General features: G+C 31.7%; 1 protein-coding gene across 1 annotated transcript; it reads right to left on the reverse strand.

Moving 5' to 3' along the window:
* Positions 1-5,068: 5,068 nt before the first annotated feature.
* LOC145065768 (putative apyrase 7) lies at positions 5,069-9,817 on the reverse strand. The gene is made up of 3 exons (XM_079012840.1): positions 9,512-9,817; positions 6,752-8,643; positions 5,069-5,569 (listed from the first exon to the last, which is right to left on the reverse strand). Exons 2-3 carry the CDS (start codon positions 8,499-8,501, stop codon positions 5,304-5,306), a joined length of 2,016 nt encoding a protein of 671 aa, XP_078868966.1. The 5' UTR covers positions 8,502-8,643; positions 9,512-9,817; the 3' UTR covers positions 5,069-5,303.
* Positions 9,818-12,989: the final 3,172 nt, after the last annotated feature.

Genomic DNA, 12,989 nt, shown 5'->3' on the forward strand with positions numbered 1-12,989 from the left:
TCCTTAATCGCCTATTGTTTGATAGGTTATTTTTTGCTACAAACTAATTTATGGGTATTAAGTAAAAAGTTTTATGATTAGAATTGTTATTTTCTCTTTTTAAGAGGCCAACGTATTGTTGTTGTGAATCTAGATTTATTTTTAAGACAGTTGGGTGTGGGCAATGCCAAAGGGGGCGTTATTGCATGTTATAACGACGCAAACACCGCCCCACCTCCCCGTTATTGCATGTTATTAGCTTCCACGTTACTTTTCGTTACCACCACCACGTCCTTTAACGCCGTTTTCTTCTTTTTTCTTAAAATACATGAGTGGGCGTTGCCCACTCCGACTAGTCTAAAAAGTGAAAGTATTATGGTTGTGGTTAGACTTTTTAACCTGTCTAATCACATAAAATTGTTCTAAAATAGTAAAATTATCCTAGCAGTTTAATCATTATTCATCCTAGCAATAGAATGTCAATGTTGACTCAATAGTTTATGGTGAAATAAGTTTTTTTCAAATATGGAGAATATTTTTAATTTGTCGTCTACATCAAAAAAACTTCCTTCTAGATTAATTTGGGATATAAAAGAATCGGATGTTTCGACTTTTGTTTGGGGCATATGTAATTTGTCGTCTACATCACCCATGTTTTTTTCTTGTGTCAAGTAGCTTCAGACCTTTTAAAATTCTTTGGGAGGTAGTGTGACCTTAACATTTTGACATTTACAGATCTTGAAGATATAATATTTTGGCTCTGACATGGTGCACCTTTCTAACATGAAAAGAAGTGGTTTGGATTTTATACTTTCAAATTTCAATTATGTGGTGGTTACTATGAAATTTTCGAAATTCTATTTTTTTAGTTAATTGACTGTTCAAAGGAATTCGTTGATTGATAGATTGATCAATTATTGCTAAATTAGTTGTGAGACCCGTATATTATACGGGTTTATTAAAACAAAATGTTAAATCGAAACAATTAAGTGGGAAGTTTATATGAATTTGAAAATTATGAAGAAAAAAAACATGCAAAAAACAAATAAATTAAAATTATTTGTTTAATTAGCAGACTCGTGTACTAAACAGGTTAATTATAACAAAATGTTAAACACAAATGTTTAAACTGTAAATTTATTTTGAAATTGAATTGAAATTTAAAATTTAAAATTAATAGTCATTATGGTAGGTTTAATTTATGGAAACTAAATTAATGATGTATTGGAAATGAAAAATGAAGTAAATGACAAGTGGAAAATAAATATATCTCAAAATTATAACAAAATGACATGTGGCCAATTGAATGAGAGAATGACATGTGGCTAAATTATTTTTATTTATTAGGGTAGATTTGATTTGTTAACTAGAATATGTGTTTTAGTATTAGTTTCGTGGATGTTAAATCCATTTTTGTCTATTCATATGTAATTGTTTGTTAGTTATTTGATAACATTTTCTATTAAAATCATTCCCTTCAAAAAAAAAAAAAAACCCCTCAAAGGTAGATTTAGTAAAATATATTGAAAGCTTCGAAATTTTTTTTATTTATAATACATAAAAGCTTATAAATCTTTTTATTCTTTTTTTTTTGAACCGACAAATAGAGGGTAACCCGACCCGATGGATCAGGAATGCCTGGCGGGCCACCAAGAGGGGCACCACTCACCACCAAAGGGAACGAAGAATCGAACCCACGTCAATCCAGGGAAAATCCCCCAAATGTGCTCAGCCAAGAATAGAACTCTTTTTATTCGAGGATTAGATTGTTATTTAAGGGGTATTAATGAAATTGACATATATGAACAAACTAATTAACAATAATGACCATATTTTTTCAATTTTGAAAAATAATCATTTTATCTAGAACATGGGATTCTTGATTATTAATGTTTGTTTTAGAGTAGAACCTTGTATTATGTCTTGTTCTTTTCGTCATTTTTTTAATTTATCATTTTCGTGTCTATTAATAATAGATGTCGAAGAAGTTCTATTTACTCAATAGATTTTTTCATCCTCTTTTGTTTGTCCACCACTTTTTATTTATTTATAGTATACATAATTATTATAAGATAAGATTATAAGAATAAATAAAATACGTAATAACTATATGATTCAGAATGGAAGAGCTTATATCAGTAACTCAATTTCAATTCAAACATGTGTTTGAGTTAGACTCCATGTTATGAGAAGTATTTATCATCCGCGTAGAAGAGATATTGGTAGGACATGACATAAGGTATTTCAAAATCAAAGATAACATGATGAAGGTATATAAGAGATCTCAAATGATAAAGGTCTCAAGACCTTAAGTAGCAAAATAAATAAATAAATAAATAAAAGGTCAATGACCTTATATAGCAATGGAATGGAGCATTAGGGCAAAATGAAAACAAAAATCTTGTTTGGTTGATAAAAGAAATGAACCTTACCAAATGCAATTTTTTCTCCATATTCTTTTAACAGGGAAGTTCTTTTTTTTTTTTTGTTTTTTTTTTTAAATTCTATTTGGGAACAGAATGACATATATTTATAATTATAAATTAATTTTATTCGTATAGTTTTCAATAGTCATTCTTTCCCAACCCACTGAACCCACTATCACATCAATTTTGCTTTTTCATTTTTCTTCAATCTTTCCCAACTCACAACACACGGAAACCCTATCTTTTTCAACATACTCAACCAATGGCGAATCTAGAATAAAATTCACATGCTTCCTTAATCATGTTCAACCGAACTAATAAAAGTATAGTTTTTAAAACCATAGCGTATCTGCCAATTCGATCGATTGAAGCGAGAACCGTTCTTGTTACCAATATTTTATCTACAAAACCGTTTGTTAGCAATTAGTGGTAGGGGTGTTCACGGTCCGGTTTTTTCGGTTTTTAGGTCAAACCAAAGCCAAACCGTTAGTAACAGTTTTTGTCAAGCAAAAACCGAAGCCGAACTGTTGAAAATTTAAAACCGAACCAAACCAGACCGTTACTAACGGTTTGGCTCCGGTTTGGTTTCACGGTTTGAGATTTTTAGGTCCATTTTAGTCGAGTCCATTAAACTAATTTAGTAAAATAAATCGATTATGTTGGTACACCTAAAGAACAACCACAGTCGAGATGAGACTCTGCTTTGCGATTTTGAGTCTTTGCGATTAGGTTTAGGGCAAGTGGAAACAAATCAAACGATTGCTTGGAGTTGGAAAGGTGGACTCTCAGTTGTCGGGCTTCATTTACATTATAGTAAACAAAAGAAACTACTAGAAATTTGGGCTAAATAAACGTGAGTTTTAAATTTTATTATCTATATATAAAAATTAATATATAATACAATAAAATATAACTATATATATATATATATATATATATATATATATATATATATATATATATATATATATATATATATATAGACTAAAGAACAACCACAGTCGAGACGAGACTCTGCTTTGCAATTTTGAGTCTTCGCGATTAGATTTAGGGCAAGTGGAAACAAATCAAACGATTGCTTGGAGTTGGAAAGGTGGACTCTCAGTTGTCGGACTTCATTTACACTATAGTAAACAAAAGAAACTACCAGGAATCTGAGCTATATAAACGTGCGTATTAAATTTTATTATCTATATATAAAAATTAATATATAATACAATAAAATATAACTACATATAAAAATTATATATATATATATATATATATATATATATATATATACACACACACACACAAATCTTAACGGTTTGGTCCGGTTTTTTATACGGTTTGAAATCTTAAAAACCGTAAGCAAAACCGTTCACTACGGTTTGAAAAGTTCAAAACCGCAAACCAAACCGATGACCGATTTCACAGTTTCAAACCGTACCGCGAACACTCCTAATTAGTGGCAACTGACCGGTTTACTAAAAAATCCGCTTCAATCGGACCTTTGGACATTTAAAAAAACGATATTTATAAATATATGTATTATATTTTTAAAAAACAACTGACTTATTAGCTAAGTCATAGCTAGCCGTTAAATACAAAGTTACTTTAAATTTTTCTCTAATCATTTTATTTATAAGACATCATCTCTCACCTATTTCATGTCGTTGGTCGATGTGACACTAACTATAAGTGATATATATATCATTTTAAATCAAAGAAATATTTTAAACATATATATATCGTTTTCCTTTTTTTTTTTCAATACAAGGTAGGTTTTTTATTTTTTTTAAGATAGGTCCTAAATTTTTTGGATATATAATTAGTAGTAAATATCGAAAAAATAGGTGGGTTAAAGGAAACACCTTGTGACATCGCTACTGCACTCAATCCATTCAATTAAAAAAATATAAAACAATCAAGTTAAAATCTTAATTAGCAATAGAGTTATCGTCGGTATTATTCATTTTTCAATGGGTTGTTTAATTGGTTTCACTAACCCACTTCATCACCCCTCTCTCTCTCTCTCTCATTTTCCGTGTGTTGTGTGTTGAGAAAGATGAAAAAAAATGAGAAACAAAAATTGATGTGACAGTAAATTCAGTGGGTTGGGAGGAAATGACTCTCTCCTTCTAAATAACTACCAGATTATTATAACACCAAAGCACCCAATTAACTGTATAGCAAATCAAGGAAAATGCCTTCATTTCTATGTATTAGTTTTATTAAAGTTTTCCAATCCTATTTACATACGATCGAAAACACATTAAGAGGTATTTTCTCACTTTCCCACAACATATTAATTATATCTACACTTTATATGATATACTAGTATATATTAACCTAACACAGTTGGTTAACATTGTGTTCAATTACATCATACGACCACCAATAACGCTGTCTTTGTTTATCATATTTCCTATTAATTGAAGTTTGTTTTGTATGATATGGGACCCCTGTCGACAACAAGAATATATAGTCTTTTCAATTTTAACACATAACATGAAGCTTTAGTCGATTCAGTACATCCAGATAAGTTTTCCTTTTGTTTTCACGTACATGTCTTAATGCCAACAAGCATCTAATTTGATTGATTATTATATTCGACACAATTACAAGTTAATACAATCTGCTGTTTTCATTTAAATTGTTTAATAACTTATGAAATATACCGATTTAAAAATGTTAAAATGTTAGCAGCTTATCATATCTTGTTGTAAAACAGTTCAATTTGAATATTTTTTGAATAGTCTAAAAATATGTATTTTAACTATTTCAACCTGACAACTACTATATATCGATTGTACAAAAACACTTGGGGCTTACTGGAACAATCGGAGACCACAATCTTTGGATCTTGACCGTTGATGGGGTTTTCAAATGTGGGAGACAAATCCCATATGAGAATCCTTAAATCTTCATTAAATGTGTATGTGTATCAGAAAGCGAAGAAGCGAGGTCATCTCTAGATTGGGATCGTCTGCTTTGCAGGTGCATCCGACCTCTGTGAGGGCTAGGGTAGAATGCGCCCAAAGTGCCATTACTATCAAATTGCATCTGTCCCAAGCTACCTGATGAAATACTATGTGGGATGCTTGGATATAATGAAGAATCTGCCAGCTGGACATCAGTGCCACGTGCCACTGGACTGAGTGGTGTCTTCATTCTACCCTCCCCTAAATCACCATAAAAACACGTCTTAGAAATTGCCCAAACTGCCATTTTTTGTTTTTCTTATTTATAGTATTGTACTTTCAATTTTCTTATTTAAGCAATATACTTTGTACACTGAAATTTTTACCCATTAACATTTCGACTTGAATTATGATGACATGACACAGATTAACATGTGTTTTATGCCATGTTATTGTATACATGTTCATATTGCTGATGTGAATTTTTTTTTTTTTTTTTTTTGCCAAATTTTCTTCTTTAGTTCTGGCATCAAACTTACAACATTGTACTTTTAAAGTCTTTTCTTATTAATATATCATACATTATAGCGAATATGGTACACCAAAAATAATTTCACGAGGGGGTGGATCATTCTTCTATCTACGTTTAGAAAATTCATGCAAAAATCTGCCTTGGACCTCTTCAAATTATATTGAGAAAATTGTGGAAAAAAGAAGGAATAGTAAATAATATGTGAAAATTACTTTTGGTATAAGAGAATGTTTTGTTGGTGCTCATCTTCTTACTCGCTAGATCAAGACAAATATCAAAATCAAGAGAGGATATTAAGAGCGAGAATTAGTAGATTCCACATGTCATTATTTTATATGAGAAGGAAAATGGGTGGAAATAAAAGGAAGGATGATATTTAATTTCTCTTGGTATAAACATATTTGATTTGATTTGATTTAATGTATGATTTTTTAGTAAGAGAAAATTAAAAGTACAATGTCGTAATTAGAAATGAAAGTTTGATGCTATAATTAAAAAGATGGTAAAAGACTTTGAAGTTTGAATGAAGTATTTTATAAAAAAAAAAGTGCCATATTACACTCGCACATCCTTTGTAGATAATGACATAGCATAAAAACTTGCTAATCTGTGTCATGCCGCCGTAATTCAAATCAAGAGAATGGGTAGATGTTTAAAAATATTGTGTCCTGATAACTTTTTTTTATAATTAAAATGCCATAATTAGAAAATCAATATAAAAATAAAGTACAACGTTATTTCTTGCATTTAGCCCCAAATCAAAATATATTTAGTTTATTATTAATTTTTTTAATCTTTCATGCAGAGTGTAGAAAGTAGAAAAATGTGAATTAAATCGTTGGAGAGTGTATGGTTAGCTTTGTGAATCCTATTAATTTGAGTAAAAGAAACTATTTTCTCAAAGAATTTACCTGAAATGACAGGACTCCAGCGCCGGTAATTAAAAGGACTTGATATATTGAGAACAGAATTCCCCGATACGTTTCTGTGCCTAAAAACCGGTAAATTCAACTTACGGGAGAATCGTCTACCAACCAATGATAACACAAACGCAAGTAAACACAAGGAACCCAACAAAATCACTAATAAGGTCAAAGGGTGCATCTCAATTTCAAACAATTTGTAATTATAAAACCCGGTTCCGGGTCCGGGTCGTCTCCAAATCACTTTCCCAGCTTCCAGAAGCGCAACCCCAGTTGTCCACGTAATCCCACCCGACCCAATATTAACTTGACTATCTTTTATACCCAAACCTTCTCTCAATAATAACACAACGTAAGGTGCTCTGAAACAATATTGTTCTATAAACGGCTGAGCTGGCACACTGCTCTTAGCAACCTCCCATGATTCTTCACAGAATTTCCGACCTTTCGACAAAACTTCATTCAGTGGGGCCTTATCACTCAAATTGAAAAACCGATACACCACATAGAATCCAGACATCGCGTAAAACTGTCCATATGTATGTTTTTTTGACAATTCCGATGAGTTGAGAGTCAATTTTGCTAGCTTACTACATTCTTCCCAATTTGGAGCACCCATTAACCGAACCGGGTTTCCGTTTTTTCCTATGTAATGTTCATCGTACCCAGATTGCAAACAAGGATGTCTTATGATAACTTTGTTACTACTTTCGGGGTTCATTTTTAGTAAATGAAGTACGGATTTGTCAAAAGCATCGTTTAGACCATAACCTGAAAGAGAATAAGCACTTAACCGATGGTTGACTTGACCAATTGTCACGTTTAATGTTGTATTTGTGTAGTCATTGGTTTCAAATGTGACCTGTAAAGATGATCCACCTAAGTCAAGTGCACCATATGTTTGTTTATTTGATCTATTTTTATCACCAAGCATATGCGTATGATAATTTAAAGCTATCCATCCATAAAACGCTTCTTCTGTCCCACTAATGATTTTAACCCACTCTCGTTTACATACAAAAGACGAATTCTTCAAGATCAACCACGCGTTGTTCAACACCCAGTCTGAGTCAGCAGTGGGTAATCTCCGGACGCCAGCTGTCGCGTAGAGAAACAATGAGGTGGATTTATGTGCGTGTTTTGGGATTTGTTTTTCAGCCCAGTAAAGGAGTGGGTTTATGGCATGGGTCAACCCGGTTACATTGTTGACCAGCTTGTCGAATCCGGGTTCGGTTTCTTTACGGTTGTAGGCCCGCCCACTTTGAGAACTGGGTTTAGAATTAAGATCTTGTGGTATTGATTTTAACAAAATCGGAAGGTTTTGATCTTTTTGGTGGTTGATGGATGCTTGGTATATATAGACACGTGTACCTGTGCTACCACAATCAAGTACAACGAAGAATCTGGAGGATTTTTTAGACCAATTTGAATAAAGATGAAGTGATGTGTAGATAAGAGAAGCAAAGAACAGGAAGCAAACGAGAATTACCCACTTTCTAGATTTTGGTGATGGTTTCTCTTTTAAAAAATTTGTCCCACTGTTTTTTCTTGAGAAATCAATCTGGTCAAGTCCATGGTTATGATTAAGATTGCCTTCTTCTGGATCAAGTTGATTGTATGCAGAGAAATCTTGAAGTGAAGAGGAGAGTCTTAAACTATCTTTGTGTCTAGAGTTAGGGAAAATGAAATCACGAACAGAACCTCTCAAAGGGGGCAAGTCTGATGATGTGTATACCATGCTTGAAGAAATTTGGGAAATTTTAAGCCAGGTGATATCTATGGCATCCCAAAATACATAGAGAGGATATGACACAAGTTAGAAGATGGAAGCTCTTCATGTTTATGAGCATTGGCCTCTAGTCACAGATAAATAGGCTGACCTGAAAAAATCACAGTGTGAGTACTAGCTAGCCTTGTGATTGAACTTCTAAACTGTTTAAAAAGGATATTTATTAAAAACACTGTTCGTATAGCACCTGAAAAACAATAATTTATCACATAGTTATAGTACTAAATGTAGAATATTGCACCCTAGTATTATCATGGAAGGCCCTAATTCACAAATTCCTAGTATGAGACTATAATGAATGCATCTTCACTCTTGTGCAAGGTCACATGCCCTAATGCCTAATCTGACCTCTTCCATAGATAGAAAGACAGTTTATCATGATTCATGAAAGCTACCAGAAATCCAGAATCAGTATCCAGAGGTGTCTCCAAATATTAAGGATCCGAAATATACCCCATCTGATCTAACAACTTCAATTTGATATGGAGCAATTCAAATTTGAGCGAAGAATAACAACCAAATTGAACTATATCAGAAAGCATTACTAAATCTGAACTTAAGAAGTAATTTATTTGTCTTTTAAAATCGAAATATTAACAGGACTTGGAGAGCATTAGTTGCGAATGTGTTTCCCTATTTCTGTCCGAAAACTGCAATTTTACTTGTTCATTTCTAATCTTCTATGAATCTCTAAGTTCTGATAAAAGCAAAGTAACCTTCAAATTTAGTTTAGTAGCCACAACATTTTTTTCCTAAGTTCTAGTTTCTGCATTTTCGCGCACCCGGAAACGAAATCATAAAAGCACGATATCCTATTCCTGATAACCAGAATGCAAAACATCGAGGATAGCTTCTAATTGTGAACATACAAAACAGCAAAAAACAATCGATCGCAGCGTGAAAACGAAGAGATAGCAACAGTAAATTCAATAAACATAAATGGATTTGCGGATACTTACAGAATCGGAGCAATGAGGTTCCTTCGATTTAATAAGTATATGAGGAGTATAGATCTCGAGGGAAGAGTATGAGATATGTATGGAGTGACAGTCTCGATTCAACCGATTAAGAAGGAAATAGCCAAAAATTAACACTTGAAGAAAGACGGTTGAAATTGTTCTCTGAGTTGTCGCAGATCACAATCAACCGTCGTCGGTCGTCGGTCGTCGGTCGCCGGGTATGGATTGGATCCAAACTGGCGAAAGAAGAGATATAGGCGCCCCTTTCCGCGTTGATCATCTCCGACACACAACAAACCTACGCAACGACTCCTTTTTTTTTTTTTTTGTCAATAAAAGGAATTTTGACTTTCTTTATTCTTTTTCTTGTTTATGATTGGTATTTAAATTAAATGAATAAATATATAAAGTTTGAGCTCATGTCAACTTAAACTGGACACAATTTCTTTCAAGGTAATAATTATTCGAATATTAATAATAAAATATTTATATTATTGTCGAAATTCAGAAAAAGAAAAACGTTTCAACTAAAATCAAAAGCAACAAAATCTTATATAGTTTTTACTAAATAGCTCGATTTTTTCAATATCTCAAATTTGCTTCAACAAAATACCTATATCATCAACCATTTGTTGAGACTGACATTAAAAAATTTCTCCAAAAATTCCTATTTCTATGAGATTCAGGTAACATCTCATATATATATTTTTTTCACGCCACATATAGATTGATTTCTTAAGCCTTTTAAAGGCATTCACAATAGAGGTTTAATAAAAGTTGAATGGATGATAATTAAGATTAAATAGAGGTTGAATGGAGTGTGAGTGATACATGAAGAATGGTTGAATGGAAGAGTTGTATGAACTTAATATTTTTCTTTTTCAAACAAATTTTAAACCTAATCATATTTTCATATTATTTTATATTAGATTTTTTTTAATTAAACCACAATTAAATTCATCATATTTTTTTATATTATATTATTTAGGTTTCGTGTTTTTTAATTAATATATTTTTAGGATTACATGTTTTGTGTTTCATAATTTTTAATTAATGTATTTTTAAGTATTTTATTTTTTTAAACTATTATATCTTTTATTTTTAAATTTATAATTATGTTTAAAAATATAAAAATGGTGACGTGGAAATCCATTAAATTCTGTTGAGTTTAATGAAATGTGAATGTTAAAAAGTAAAATTAAATAAAAAGGTAAAATATTTATGTGGATGTGACTGTAGATACCCTAAGCTTATTTTTTAACATAGTTGTCATAATTCATTCCAAGTGTTAAATAACTTGAACGAAATTGGGCCGTAATCTATACAAGTGTTCAATAACTTGAACGAAATAATCCATAATCCATCATCTCATTCTTTAGAATAATGGGACAGTGATCTAACACTAATTTATTTAAAGCTTTAGAAGTGAGATAAGGAAAAATATCTAATAAAGTTTGATTTCCATGGATCTATAAGTTTAATTCTTTTTGTTTTTAGATTAACTTTCTACGTCTTTAAATTAGATTAGTGGGGTTAATATTGTGTTAAGGACTTAAGGTTATTATTAACTAGTTAAATTCTTCATAATTTTTTTAACTATAAAAGTCTCTGAACTTTGGTTTTCAAATCCAGCATTTTAAAATTTCGACTTCAAACCAATTTTAGTTGTATAAATCTAATAAGGTAACAGAAAAGCGTTGACATGATGAATTTTTCGATGGTTGCCCATTCAAGTGTGATTGTTCTAGTTTTAGTTTTACCTTGCATCATTAAAATGATTACAAATGATGATAGTTATTATAATATTAAATTAACATTTAACAAGTTTAAAATGTATTTTTACTTAAATGAGAGTGAACACATGAGTTAATGACTTTAACCTCAAACAGGAGTTATAGAGTTATTCACTAAATACTAAATAACCATATATTAAGCTTATATTTTTCCATAAGACCATATTTTTTTGAAAGACCGCAAACTTCACTTCACTAAATTCACATCACTGATTTTTCTAACAAAAGCAAACCAACAAATATTCATGGAAATCTAGTTTTTTCGTGAGGCATATTATTTCTACATTCTTTTGTAGTAATGATATGAGTATAAGATGGCCTTGCTAAAGCATCCCGATATGCATTTGTGACTCACGAGAAATTACTTTCACTTTCTTCCCCATGCAACTCATAATAAATTCGGAATTAAAGAACCTTGTTATTTATTTATTTATTTATATTTTTTTTTTGAAAATGGAACTTCCCTAATGAGGGTTTTCGGGTCAGCTTTCGTGCACCAACTAATCCCCCATTGAGAACATGAGACAATTATTTATTTATATATGTCTCATGTCTTGGAGTCACTGCAGTCGAACATTCATGACCACAAGGGCTGAGTAATATCAGGATTTAAACATGGGTCAATAGGTTATCCACCATATCTTTCACATGTCTTACCAAATCATCATAACCTTGTTATTAACTTGCAATCTTCCTAACTATTTGCACGATGAAGAACATGAGTAAACCTTGATGCAATCATTCAACTAGAGTACATGATGCAAACGAAGAACATGAGTAAACCTTGGAAATCAAGTGGAGCTTAGTTTGATTTTTTACCATTGAGACACACACGACGAAATGAAAATAGGGTCTTGAATTTATCAGATATGATCCAACGATTCTATGATATGTGAGTGAGAAAGATCAGATAGATTGTATGTGTGTGTGTGAAATTTATATCTTGAATGTTAAAATTGATTCTAGAACACATGTAAATTTGTTGAAATTTTTACAGGTCATGTTTATTGATATGGACATATTTAGTTATAAAATTCATGCATTATCTTAATAATTTATGTTGTTTTTGTCTCAAATATTGAACAAAAGGTACTTAATTAGTTTAAAATTTCATTTTCAGCAACGAAAACATGCTTGGGAGAAAAAGGAAGCCGAATAAGCGATTGGAAGCTTGGAATTTTGATTTTGAAGAAAGAAGACAAAATTGAAGAAGAACTAGGCGAGTTTATCCTAAAACTCGACGAGTTGATATGAAGAATCCCGACAAAACACTGCCTTGTTGTACAAACGATTTTAATGAAAAACTCGGCGAGTTTGGGTCCTCAAACTCGACGTGTTGAGCCTATTTTCAAAATCTATTTAAGTATCGTTTCTGTTCGAAACCCTAACGTTGGTTGTAGACTTTTAGCGACTTTTGGAGGCTAGAGACATTCTCAAGAAGCTTTGGAAACCAGAATTCGACTAGAGGCTATTTTTGAAGAGATCAAAGGCAATTAATGTAACATATGGTTCCTGATATGTATTTTAACTCCTAAATTGTTCAATTTTATAAAGCTACTTGACGAGTTGGTAGCCCCAACTCATCGTGTAGAAATGTTTGGACAACATGTTTTTAAGTGGTCAACTCGGCGAGTTGGGATGCCTCAACTCGACGAGTTGCCTAGAAGAAATGAAACCCTAATTTT

This window comes from Lactuca serriola, chromosome 8, assembly GCF_051521515.1.
Source record: "Lactuca serriola cultivar US96UC23 chromosome 8, Lser_US96UC23_V15, whole genome shotgun sequence".
Classification (NCBI taxonomy): Eukaryota; Viridiplantae; Streptophyta; class Magnoliopsida; order Asterales; family Asteraceae; genus Lactuca; species Lactuca serriola.

Bases quoted from the DNA above. Each gene is read 5' to 3' on its own strand.
- LOC145065768 (XM_079012840.1), bottom strand. From the start codon at position 8,501: ATGGTATACACATCATCAGACTTGCCCCCTTTGAGAGGTTCTGTTCGT. The intron at 5,570-6,751 runs GTAAATTCTTTG...ATGGTGATTTAG, and splicing joins CTGGAGTCCTGTCATTTCAG to GGGAGGGTAGAATGAAGACA.